The 13,025-nt window shown below is 40.9% G+C and overlaps 1 protein-coding gene across 4 annotated transcripts in view; it reads left to right on the top strand.

Annotated features, from left to right (window-relative positions):
* Positions 1-10,575, top strand: part of DLC1 (DLC1 Rho GTPase activating protein) — a 353,871-nt gene extending 343,296 nt beyond the window's left edge. For all 4 annotated transcript variants that reach the window (XM_087963600.1, XM_087963599.1, XM_026676573.2 and 1 more), the window contains 6 exons: positions 708-921; positions 2,346-2,460; positions 2,904-3,122; positions 4,969-5,186; positions 5,318-5,491; positions 6,973-10,575. In XM_087963600.1, the coding sequence (XP_087819726.1) occupies positions 708-921; positions 2,346-2,460; positions 2,904-3,122; positions 4,969-5,186; positions 5,318-5,491; positions 6,973-7,093 (1,061 nt within the window). In that variant the 3' untranslated portion in view covers positions 7,094-10,575. The remainder of the gene's footprint in view (positions 1-707; positions 922-2,345; positions 2,461-2,903; positions 3,123-4,968; positions 5,187-5,317; positions 5,492-6,972) is intronic.
* Positions 10,576-13,025: the final 2,450 nt, after the last annotated feature.

The raw sequence follows: 13,025 nt of genomic DNA, 5'->3' as shown, positions 1-13,025 counted from the left end.
ATACTTTCCCTTTAGTGCATCAAAGTGTACTAAATATATCTGCTTTTCTTTCAACTTTGTTCCCCTTTATCAAATTTTACGCAGTAAACCAAGGCAAAATGTGGCATTGGAGTATTTGCTGTGCTCTATAACCAAAGCTTTGTGGTGATGGTCATATCACTACAACTACAGATTCTTTTCTTTGCTCTGTCTGCTTGTTGAAGTACAGCCTGGGTATTTTGTTGGGTCAGATCAGGAATAGTTTAAGGGCTATTTGTTTTCAATGGCTTTCCAGTTGAGGAACATGCTTGACTGGTGTATACAAATCTTTCTTCCAGTTCTTGTCGATGGAGTTTAATGATAAAGTATCTGTTGCTACGCCTGGTTCCTAAACTGAACAATCTAATTTGTAAAAACCCCTTTTTTTTGGCCATTCTGCTGCTCTCAAAATTAAGTTCTAAATTTAACTCTGGCATATTTAGGGCTTTGTTTTACCTTGAGTCTCTCACTAAGCAGGAAATACCTGAGGGCAGTTATGCTGTTGACCCCCCCAAAAAAAAAAAAAAGAACATTCTTTCATTTACCATGAATGGTAAGCAGCACGCTAAAGGAAATTGCTTGAGACTAAAGTCAAAAATAGCCAAATTAAAGAGTTTGCTTTGGGTTGCATTCATGCTGCATGGGTGGAAAATCAATGAGTTGATGAGAAGACTTCTAATTTTGTGCAGATGTGCCAAAAGACCAGCGCCTCCAGGCCATCAAGGCAGCCATTATGCTTCTACCAGATGAGAACCGAGAAGTCCTGCAGATTCTTCTGTATTTCCTGAGTGACGTCACAGCTGCTGTGAAAGAAAACCAGATGACGCCAACAAATCTGGCGGTGTGTTTGGCACCTTCTCTTTTCCACTTGAACACCCTCAAAAGAGAAAAATCTTCTCCAAGGTAAGTCTCCATATTTGTTCTACCTGAGTTCCAATGGTTGCTCCCCTGTTGAAGAAGCTTTTCCTTTCAATTTTGTCACTCTTTTGTTTTAGGGAAAAAATGTTTCTCCCAAACTGTTTTGTATTTAAGTTGCTATCCTGTAAAAAAAATACAAGATATCGGTTTTATTTATGTAGAGCTATGATTTGTAAACCACCAATTTTCAGAAGTTGCATGTGTTCTGACCGAGGCTTCCCAAGATCATGAAGCCAACTCTTCATCCCAATAAGACCCCTTTTATTTCAGTTAAAGTGAATTCTTCTCCAGCAAAGTCCCAGCAAACAGTCTTTCATGAGATTTCACAACTACAGGCCTTTATCAGGCTTGGAGAGTTGCCAGGCCGATAACTTCCAAATGCCACTCTGCAGCAGACAATACTTGGCAAGAAGTCAGGAACAGATCTTCACCCTAATGAATTGAACTAATTGTCTCCTGCAAACACTCCTTTCCTGTCTCCTTTCGCTCCTCTTGATTCCCTATGAGAGGGTCCATTCACCGTCCACCTGAGCCTATACTCCCGAGTCGATCCTTGTTCCTTAGCTGTTCCCTTCTCCTGGCAGCTCTGCTCATGCGCACACTGGGAACAGGCTCCAGCTGTCCTGCTGCCCAACTGATCTCCAACTCTGAAGGCAGCTGATAACTGTCTGATGGCCCTGGCCCCATCTCTGCCTCCGACACAGAGCCCTCGTCAGAGCCTTGCCCAGACTCCAGGACTGGCCCATGTTCCTCCCCAACCTCCTCACCGTCCGAGTCTGACTCCAGTTCCACTGGCCACTGGTGGGCCACAACAGCATGTTATTGTGCCCATATGTCATCTCTCAGTTCTTTTGCCAAAGAAATTTACTCAGCATCTGTATGTGAAGGTTTTAGAACCATAGGGCTGGATGGTCAAGACAGGAGACTTATTCCCAGTCAAATGGGTATCCAGTCTACATTGATATTTCAAAAATCAAAGCCTGATCAAAGAGGTTGGTTTTGGCTGGCGAATTACCTTAACCTTATATAAAAATAATTAACAATACAGTCCGATGAATAGAGACTTGAAGGAAGTTTCATTGTCCTGAGTGGTGTTTCCCCTTGTAGGTGGTTTTTAATTTCAGCATAAGATTGCAAAGGAGATCAGAGGGGCTTATTTCTATGTCAGTACCCATAGATGTGGATTGTAAGAACCTTGATCAGGGTCATTTCCATCAATTATACCATCCATGACAAGTCAAGGTCCACGAGAGAAGCTGAAAATAAATACACTTAGATGCAGAAAATCAAATTTAAAAATAGGTTTTAGATGCAGTCCCTACCTTTTGCTTTAATTATTCATTTACAGACCAGCCGATTAGTGTATTCTGATCTCCTTATATTGATTAGTCTTGTTCATTCATTGATAGGGTAATGCAGAGAAAACAGAGTCTGGGAAAACCAGATCAGAAAGACCTAAATGAGAATTTGGCTGCAACTCAAGGCTTGGGACATATGATTGCTGAGTGTAAGAAGCTTTTCCAGGTGAATATTTGCCTATTTGCTCTTTTTAACGTCTTGAACTAGTATTCTGTAGAGGTTGTGTCTTTGTTCTTGGCACCTAATGTTCTTTCTGGCAGCTATCCTTGCTGGAAAGCAACATAAGGGCTTACAATGGCCAACTGTCAAAATCTGCACTCTTCCCACATAAAAGGACTTTATGATGTCTAACTCCGTGTGTCCGTCTGTGTCTCCGTCTCTGTATGTCTGTGTGTGTAAATTGGGGTTTGGGTTTTCTGTGCATGCACTTCAGTGGTGGTAGAACTACATAATCTTTCTGGGGAGATTAGATTGGGTCCTGCTGTCGCTGAAGTGCTACAATATTATTGACAGCCACTTTCAGAACAAAGAAAACAACACAAATGTTGGCTCATCATCGTGAACCTCCAGTTATCGACTCCCTGTTTTATTCATTTCCTAAATCTTAGATCCCGGAAGAAATGAGCCGATGTCGGAATTCTTACACAGAACAAGACCTTCGACCTCTCAGCTTTGAGGACTTGGGACAAACTAATAACTCGGAGTTTGCCAGTTATCATTCTTATATCCAGGATTGTATGGATGATTTTTTCAAGGAAATAAAGGATAAATTTAAGGGCTGGGTCAGTTGTCCCACCCCGGAACCAGCAGAACTTGCCTATAAAAAGGTACAGTATATCAGCATATTTCTAGTGTTTCTGCATAGTTTTTAACAGACAAAAATTAATTTAAATAGTCAGTCTTCCTTCAGTCTCATGCATTGTCTTTCTGTAACCCATACACTCAATCGTTCAATACCATCATTCCAGAAATTCGCTAAATTGATCTAGCTTACTGTATCTGCTCATATTTGTAGGTGGATTATCAGGTTTTTGACAGATAGGAAGCAACAGATGAGACTAGGGAAAATTATATCTAGTACCCAAGCAATGAGTACAAGTGTCCCTCAAGGCTGTGTGCTCTCTCCATTGCTCTTTTCCCTCTGCCAATGACCACTTCAAGGAAACCCCTGTTGACGTTCTGACGTTTACAGACAATACAACAGACGTTAGCCTCGTTTGAGACGGTGATGAGTCTGCATACAGATGGGAGATTGAACAACTGGCCCTGTGGTGGTAACAATCTGGAGCTGAATATGCTTAAAACTGTAGAGGTGGAGGTGGGTTTTTGGAGGAACCTGTGTGTTTTATCACCTCTTACCACATTTGACAGCACAGTATCAGCAGTACAGTCCATCGAATTTTGGGGCTCTATAATCTCCCAGAATTTGAAAGGAACAGTTAACATTAGGTAAAGGTATACATGCTAATCGTTTCCAGCTCTAGGGGGGTGGTGCTCATCTCCGTTACAAAGCCGAAGAGCCAGCGCTGTCCGGAGACGTCTCCGTGGTCACGTGGCTGGCATGACTAAATGCCGAAGGCACACGGAATGCTGTTCCCACCAAAAGTGGTCCCTATTTTTCTACTTGCATTTTTACATGCTTTCGAACTGCTAGGTTGGCAGGAGCTGGGACAAGTAACGGGAGCTCACTCCACTACACGGCGCTAGGGATTCGAACTGCTGAACTGCCGACCTTTCTGATCGACAAGCTCAGCGTCTTAGCCCCTGAGCCACTGTGTCCCTTTTTACAGTTAACATTAGAAACCTCATTAAAAAGACACCACAATGAATGTTCTTCCTGGGCCTGCTCAGGAAGTTCAGACTGCCCCCCAGAAGCTGTTGATACAGTTTTACAGAGGAATTGTTGAGCCTGCCATCTGTACTTCTATAGCAGTCCAGTTTGGTACAGCAACCCATATAGGAAAGGCACAGACTCAAAACAAGATTGCAGCAAAAACAATTGCTACCAACCTGTTTTCCATTGAGGACCTGTATACTGCATGGGTCAGAAGGAAGGCTGAGAAAGTATCTACAGACCCCTCACAACCTGGGAATAAACTGTTTCATCTTCTCTCCTTGGGGTGGTGCTACAAAGCATTGCAGGCCCAAACAACTAGACACAAGGGTAGTTTTTCACTTGGACCATCACTCTGATGAATATCTAATTCTCAAAGTACTGTCTAATGTCTGTGTATACTTACCCATGTAGTATGGCTGTAGTATTAACATTATCCTTCTGATTATCTTGTTTGCTACCCTCTCTTGTTGTTGTTTATCATCGTTGTTACCATCATTCTGTTGATTTGCATGTACACTGAGAGCTTCTGCACCGGAGACAAAATTCTTCGTGTATCTAATCACATATGGCCAAGTAAAATATTCTAATCCATAAATATGGTAATTGCTCTTTCTGAACATCGCTAAATAAGGCTGCTGGGGGTATGGTTTTGTGCACTGTGTTCTCTGCCAAAGTGGCAGACCCAAAATTTTCATTGTGATATAGTACGCTCAGAAGTGACTTAATTTTTTTTTTATCTTGAATCCGTATGGTTCCATTTAGTCAATAATGATTATTCAATAAAAGGACTGTGGCAATGAAAAGGATTAACTCTTTAGGCGACGATGTACTTGCAGGTTTGCGAAGGTCCACCTCTACGGCTATGGAAATCCGTGGTTGAAATCCTTGCGACGCCTGAAGAAGTATTAAACCGTATCATTAAAGAACAGCATCTCTGGGATGAGGATCTTTTAGATGCTAAAGTCATTGAGACTTTGGATAGCCAGACTGAAGTCTATCAATTTGTACAAAACAATATGGCTCCACACCCAGCAAGAGACTACGTCATCCTCAGGTAACTGTATCCATAAAACACTTTCTTAAAATTTAGCAGCTGGGGATAAAAACACACTTGGAAAAAACTTGCTCATCTTCCTTTCCCCCCCTCAACCGTTCTTACAGAAGTTGTACTTGATTTTCTAACAGGACTTGGAGAACCAATCTCTCTAAGGGAGCATGCGCCCTCTTAAGTTTCTCAGTGGAACATGACCGTGCGCCCGTCCTTGGTATTAGAGTGAATGTGCTGCTGTCCAGGTATCTTATTGAACCTTGTGGGATAGGAAAATCCAAACTCACCTATATGTGTCGAATTGATTTAAGGTAAATTATGTCCTCTGTTTTCCTTAGGTTGTTGGGCAGGGAAATTCTATCTCCAGGACAGTGATGGCTAATCTTTTTGGGTTCCTATGCCAAAAATTGCACGTGCGCTTGCATACACACACTCGCGTGCCAGCACCCAGAAGGCAATGCACGCCCCCCTACACATGCGCGCGCAATCCCCCCACCGCCCCCCTTACCTGCACTGCGCTTCCCAGCTGATTTTCAGCCGGTTTGAGGCCTTTTTCGGCCTCCCAAAGGCTTGAGGAAGGCTTCTGCAGGCTTTGCAGGCCGAAAACTGGCGCCGTTTTGTCACTTCCGGTATTTTCGGAAAAACAGGAAGTGATGAAACGGGGCTAGTTTTCGGCCTGCAAAGCCTGCAGAAGCCCTTCCTCAAGCCTTTGGGAGGCCGAAAAAGGCCTCAAACCAGCCGAAAATCAGCTGGGAGGCGCGCACATGCCCAGTGAAGTAAGTTTGCCTGCAGCTTGCATGCCGGCATAAATGGCTCTGTGTGCCACAGGTTCGCCATCACGGCTCTAGGATAACATGTTTGGGCAACGAAAAGTGACAGTGCCCAGAGCTAATTATTGTATATTGTAAGACAGCATAAGCAATGGCGATCTCCAGATATCTTGGATAACCATAATCTTCTACATCAGGGGTGTCAAACTAACGTTGTCACGGTGGCATCACGTGATGTATTGGTACTTTTTTCCCCCTTCGCTAAACCTGGTGTGGGTGTATCCAGCACATGACACATCCGGGCCGCGGGCCAGGAGTTTGACAGCCCTGCGCCAGTCATTTGGCAAGGGATTGTGTAAATTAAAGATTCCACCTTCTGAAAGGCCCTTGTTTTGCCCACTCCATGGTAGAAAAGCCAATGAAAACTAATTTGGTTACTTTGGATTACCAATCGGCATTATTGGCTTATTGATACTGATGGTTCCAGAAAAAAATTTCCCTTGTTAGCTGATTTTGCAATTTGCTATTTTAAGAGCCTTTGAATAAAACTAAATGCCTTAAACAACAGAAACCATGCTTCTGTTTTGGGGGCCAGAGTCAGCCCAGATATAGCTTTGTAGATGTTCCTTTAGCAAGGGCAACCGACTTCTTTGGAACAAGAGCAGATGAAAAAGAGCAACCTTGCTTGTTGCCTTCTGTTATGTGCAATTAATTTGCTTACCTGCTTACCACGGCAGCCTTTTTACTTGAGTGCCCACAGCATGCTTTCAAATCAGCTTACAAAAGATGGTTTAGTCAGTTTTTTGCAAATTTTGCTTTTCAAGGTCTCTTTTGTGATCCTAAATGGAGATCTTTGGGGAAATACGTAAACTTCTAAAAGGCCATCTTTCCATGAGTCAGCCTTACGGACTTACTACCTCTTTGGTTGCTTCTATTCCATACTTGCTTACTAATAGAGGAGTGGGGGGAACATTTGGAGAAAAAAATATATCTAAATCCCGCCTTTTCTTTCTTTGAAACAGGGGACACAAGCCTGACTGGTACACAAAAGCATTTGGGCACTTGTGTGCAGCTGAGGTTGTGAGGATTAGAGACTCTTTCCTTAATCAAAATCTTGAGGCTAAGGAAGCAACATCCAGGTGATGGATCAAGTGGAACAACTCAGCCTATCTGGAGACTTTCGGGGAAGGTTGATTATCCACCCTAGGACGGATCTGATATCCATTAGGTCCTAAAGAGGAACTTTCTGGAATGGGTCTGAGATTGTCCATCAAAATTAGGTGACAATCCCTTGCATTTTTTTTAAAGCTGCTTTTTTTGTCTGTGTTAGGCCTATAGTGTAGGTCTTAACTGGAAAACTTTTGGATGGTGCAACTTCTTTTTTTTAAAGGTAAGATATTAATGTTTGCTTAGGAGCTGTGACTTGCTTCTGAGAAGCAAAGCTCCAAGACTTAAATATATTTCTGAAATATAGTGAAAATTATTCATTCCTCTGTTAGGTTAGCTTTCTGTATGTATCTGTATGTCGTTTGTTGAGGGACTGCTGCAGCCACTGGATTTGGTGTGTTCCTCGGTGGATTTTCACGACAGTAAGTGTAGGAAGGTTTGCACGAAGGCAGAAGTGTGAATGACTAGAGTATGAAAAGCCAAAACGGTAGAATCAGAGTGTCTGGTACACTTGGAAGGCATTGGGAAGAATTTAGCAGGTGGGAAGAGGATCAGCCTAAGAATCTGACTGAGAGACCCATTACAAGCTTCAGCTCTTCATTCCTCTGAGTTCTTATTACTCATGTCCGTATCTAAAGATTGACAAGTGTGGGGGCTACATCAGCCAGGGCAAAGATGGGTAAAAAGCCAGATATATATTTCAGGGTGTGTCTTTCATATGGCAATAATTTTGTATCTGCTCCTAAGTTGGAAGGCCACGTGTTGGCCATGCTCAGACTTCATATTATTTGGAATACTTTCTTAACGATCTGTAAGGAGCACCTCAAGAAAATGTGAATGAAGTGGCAGCTCCAGAAAGTTTGAATGTCTTGGAAAGGACACTACATCGATCCTGATATATAGGATTCCAAGGAGAAGAGATAATCTGGGGTGTGGAAGGACACTTTGTACAGCACCCAATCTTTAAAGAAAACTGTGTTTTCTTAGTGCATTTGGTTGCAGCAGAAATCAAAAGTCTCTTTGGGTTTACTTCCATATCATGGTCCCCAAATCACTTTTCCTACCACCTTTTAGTATCCGTTCACATGTTAAGATACAAATAGAAGCCTAAACCAACATCTTTGTTTAATTAACATAGGAATAAAAGCTTGTAGTTTGAGTACAGGGCCAAAACTGCTTTCCATAGCTGAACAGGGCAACACTGAAAAATATCATAACTGGAACATTATAAAGTTCTAAAGTGTTTCCGCATAGCAGATACTCCTAGGAGTTAAACATATTCATATAACCCATTCCATTATAACCGTATAACCTCATTTATCGACAAGGTTTGGAGGAAAATATCCCCCAAAGTTAGAAGCAATGTACGTTGGGTAAAAATGAATATTTGTGCCACAAAACTATGTGACATAATGCAAAGAACTGCAGGTTAAAAGAAGCATATTAAAATTATCAAGAGTTCTATTGTGAACTTTGTAGTAGACATCCCAGAAGTATAAGCTAGAGCAGAGCCGTGATTGCAATAATAAATGAAAATAGGAAGATACATGTAGGATGTTGCCATTTTACCTGTCTAAAAACTACATATTAACTGTCCAGTGTTTTGGGGGGGTGAAGGAGAGTCAAATTATTATTTTGCATGTAATACTTGTCAACAGTTTCTGCATATCTTGATGAGCATTATTAGTGAGGAATCTTTTTTAAAAGCCTTTAGAGAATGACACTGTTTCAGTGATAGATTTTACTGTAAAAACAACAAAGCACAGGGAAGATAAATACTGTCCTGGTTTCAGAATATATGTACTTTATTCCCATGCATTGGCTGATAGGAAGAATAGAAAATCATTGTAACCCATGCTGTTAAATAACATTGCTGTTATGTAATTCAAGGCTAAAACCTGACCCAAAAGCAGGTCTTGCTGTGAATCCACCCCTTTCCAAATCTCTTATAGTGCCCCACTATAAAAAAAAAAATTACACTTTGATTGACAGATGCACGATTCAGGTGTAAATGCTATGAAATAAAATGAAAGGTGATTTATCTGTATATTTGGAATAAAGTCATTGTATAGATCCATTGGAATAACTAAAACCGGACCCTGATTGCTGTAAATTACTGCCAAGATGTATGTTGTGCCCAAAGATTATGTGAAATTGGCAGCTTTGTTCATTCAGAAAAGACCCGTGCAATTTCCACTTGGTCTTCTTTCCCGGCCTTGGGACTGTGGCATATGTAGAAGAAGCTCTTAGATACCGCTGTCAGTATTATTATTATTATTTTTCATAGCGTGTTTGAGATGACTTTTCAGAATATTAGGAAGATGTTCTCCCTAATTCTGCACCTGTACTAATGCCACCTTGAGTTGCTTTGGCTCTTTTATTTTCCCTCTGTGTTCAATCTATAAGCAGTGTTATGTCAAGAAAGGGTCTATGTGGTAGGTGAGAATTCTTCCTTGTATCTGTTTCAGAAGACTGTGTCCTTCATGATCATCCTCTTCTTGGGACAAAAAACGCGGCTCTGTTCAAACCAAGAAATTATATTTACAAGGGACACCATCACCAGAATTAAAAATAGACTGGTATCTTCCCGTTACAGGTAGTCCTTGACAACCTGGCAACTATATAAATTGCAAGTGACAGGACCTGGGAGTCATATAGAAAATCCTGCCGTCATTAAGCAAATCCATTGTTCTCTGGGGTGCATTCCACCACCCACCCACCCACCCCGGAAACTGGAAGTAAATTCCTGTTTCCAGAAGAAGTGATAAATTACAGTCACATGACTGCAGGACGCTGCAAACAGCCTGACTCCCCAAAATGCGGTCACGTGACGGGGGCAGCCATTGGAACTTCAGAACCGGGTCTTTCAGGGGGTGTCCATGGTAACTTCAAATAATCGCTAAGCAACCAGTTGTAAGTTGAGGGCCACCTGCAACTGCTTTCCAGTAAAGTTCTTTGATCTGATGCTCCTCCGTTGCCATTTACATCTGGAGGGCAACAGGCAGCCATCTTATTCCTAGCTAAAAACTCTGGCATTCATTCCACTGACATCCTTGTAAAATGCGTTGCCAGGTGAAGGTTTTAGGTATTGTGCCATTTACAGTTCTCATCAACAGGTGAATTGTGTATTCTTTGTATACTTTTTATTTCTTTAAATATGTAAAAAAAAAAAAAAAGGAAATGTATGTTGTACATACCATTCTGATGTAAACGTGTTCACACTTTATTGTTCCAGCATAAAGCATGGAGATAATTATTTAAGATATGCTTGTATTTATACCTCAGATATTCTTTGAAGGAGAGGCAGGGTGTTTGTATCTCCAGTTTGGCTGTCCTTTCCTCCAGTGTAAATATGTCCTACACAACTGAAAATAAAAGATAAAAAAAGAAGAAAAGGTTTATAGCTTGCTATTATATGCCCGTACAGAACATAGTCAATAAATGCACTATTAAGTGTTTGCGTTTGTGTGATATCTGAATTCTTCTCCATTTTCTATGGCCTTTTGCAACTGTGGAGTCTCCCCAAGAAGGAAAGAAGGTGGGCATTTGATCCATAGGCCAGATGTCTCAAATGTGTTCTACCATACATGCAGGTCGTGGTGATGTGGCTTTTTTTTTTTTTAAATGCTGATGTTGGAACACAGCTTCTTGTAGATATTTCTAGGGTTTTTCAGCTTCCTGAAATCACATCCTCTTTTAACTAGCAAAGTCCTTTGCAAACTTTAAAGGAACAAGCCCCTCTTGAAGTATCATCCTATGCAGAGGTTTTAGCAGATGAGCAAGCTCTTGTAGGAACAGCTCTTAAAACAGTTTTTAAAACAGTTTCAGGGCTCTCTAGTTGCGGGTTTCTGTTTATCCAATTGCATAAAGCCCCAGATAAGCAGGCTACATCCTCCTGTTTAGTTCATCAGAATAATAGCAGAGCTGTTTAAACAAAAATTGTTCAAAAGCACAAAGGAAATGCTGTTGGCCTGTCCAGGAAATGCGAAGGTTCCTTCAAAACAAAAGGGAAAAGGGGGGAAAAAAGAGGGGTGGGGGGAAGCCCCCCCCCAACGATAGACTGGTGAAAGCAAAGGAAGGAAGCCAAAAGTAGAACTCTGGTGGTGTCTCTCATTCTCAACAGGGTATAAAAGTGTGGTATTGAGGAAGGTCAACTACAAAACGTTAGAAAGAGGGGATCCAAAAATGTCAATACAACTCTGACCATCTGATTATAGCCCTGCCCTTTTTTAAATTAGGGTAAAGTTAAAAAAAATAAAATGGTACGATTCTAAGAAGTTCCTTTCCTCCAATTCTGTTGACCTCCCTTTAGACTTGGCAGCAGAGGGGTTACCCTCAGGTGAAGACAGAAGACACAAACTGGTGTGGAGATACAATAACTAACAAGAAAACCTGTATTTGTTTATTTCACTTCTAACCAGCTCCTCCTTGTCCATTTAAGATTCTTAAGGAGGAGTGACCAGCCTCGGTTGCATTTCAGAGGCCTTTGAGAAAGATTTTACCAATGGAAATACATGTAGAAATAGCAGGCATCCAAGGGACACTGGTTTTTAAACCTCAATACCGACTGGCTGAAGCCTCCTTTAAAACCAGTAGAACAAGAAATACGGAAGAAATATAAAATATATATACATATTCTAACTGCAGCCAGAATTACTTACGCCCAGTGCTGGAAACGTACATGTATACCACCAGATGAATTGATCATTCAAAAAATAACGATTTGTGCTGAGATGAATAAACTCTGATGTTACAAGAGAAAGAGGAGACCGAGTATTATAACACTTGGGGATAAAAATGGTATGACTGGATTGAGCAAAGGTAGAAAAATGGATGATGACAAAATTAATAAGCAACATATAAGCTAATATTTACATTCGCATAAATTGTATATATTTGTAAATAATCCACAAAATAGTAGTATAAGATGAATGCCACAAACTGTTGAAGTTAAGGTATTTGTACTTTTTTGTTTGTTATTTTTAAGTTATAAAAGTCTAATAAAGTTTATTTTAAAAAAACAACCAGTAGAACAAAAAAAATTTCCAGTGTATGCTGAGCTGTAATTTTCCTTTTACAAAGAAGATGGCATGTGTCAGGTAAGAAATAATATCATCCCCATCTTTCATATTGTCAATAATTGGGAGTCCTGAATGGTCTGTTCGTGCCAGAAGCAACTAACACTTCTGTCAACCAAGAAAGACAGAATGAAATGAAGCAAACTGATGCCTTCTGGGTGTATTTGGATTACCACATTCATAGCCCTTGCCATGATGGACAGTTGCCAAGCTTCTAAGCATTGCACTCCAAGGTAGCTAGATGTACCATGTTGCATCGCCTATCCTCAATCCAGGATGATAGGAGTTTCACAAGCTAATGATCCTCAAAAGAAACATCTGTCCATTTGTCCTGACTTCTTGACCAGGATGATTACTCGAAACATTTTCCTGCCAAGTATCATATCTTCTGAAGGAAATTCACTAGAAGATTAGCTCTCAAGCATGTTTTTTTATGCTCTAAATGATGTACAATCCACTGCCTTCCTCAATAGACGGAGTGCCCTCTGGTGGAAAACAAACTGGTTAACTTTTCCAAAAGGCTTCCTCTCTCCATTTTCATAAGCAGTGTGTGAAATTGTTGGATGGCTGAATAATTGCCCTGGGTGTTATAAGTGGAAATAAAACCAGCCAATGTGTCTATGAATAGAAAGAGAAACTGGTTCTCAAATTTTGTTAAAAAGGTGTAAGATTTTGTGAGCAATTCACTTCATCAAATGCATTGAGTGGTTAGACCAGTGCTTCCCAACTTTTTCCTTCATTGCCTAAAATAGTTCATCAGAAAGTCCTTATTTAAATATCCTTGTAGTTATTGGGTAATGGGTTTGTGTGTCATTTCCCCCCATCCAGCC

The sequence above is a fragment of the Notechis scutatus genome, chromosome 4, assembly GCF_049901735.1.
Source record: "Notechis scutatus isolate UNSWTSFEM ecotype Mainland chromosome 4, rNotScu1.2, whole genome shotgun sequence".
Classification (NCBI taxonomy): domain Eukaryota; kingdom Metazoa; phylum Chordata; class Lepidosauria; order Squamata; family Elapidae; genus Notechis; species Notechis scutatus.
This window is presented reverse-complemented; position numbering and strand designations above follow the sequence as displayed.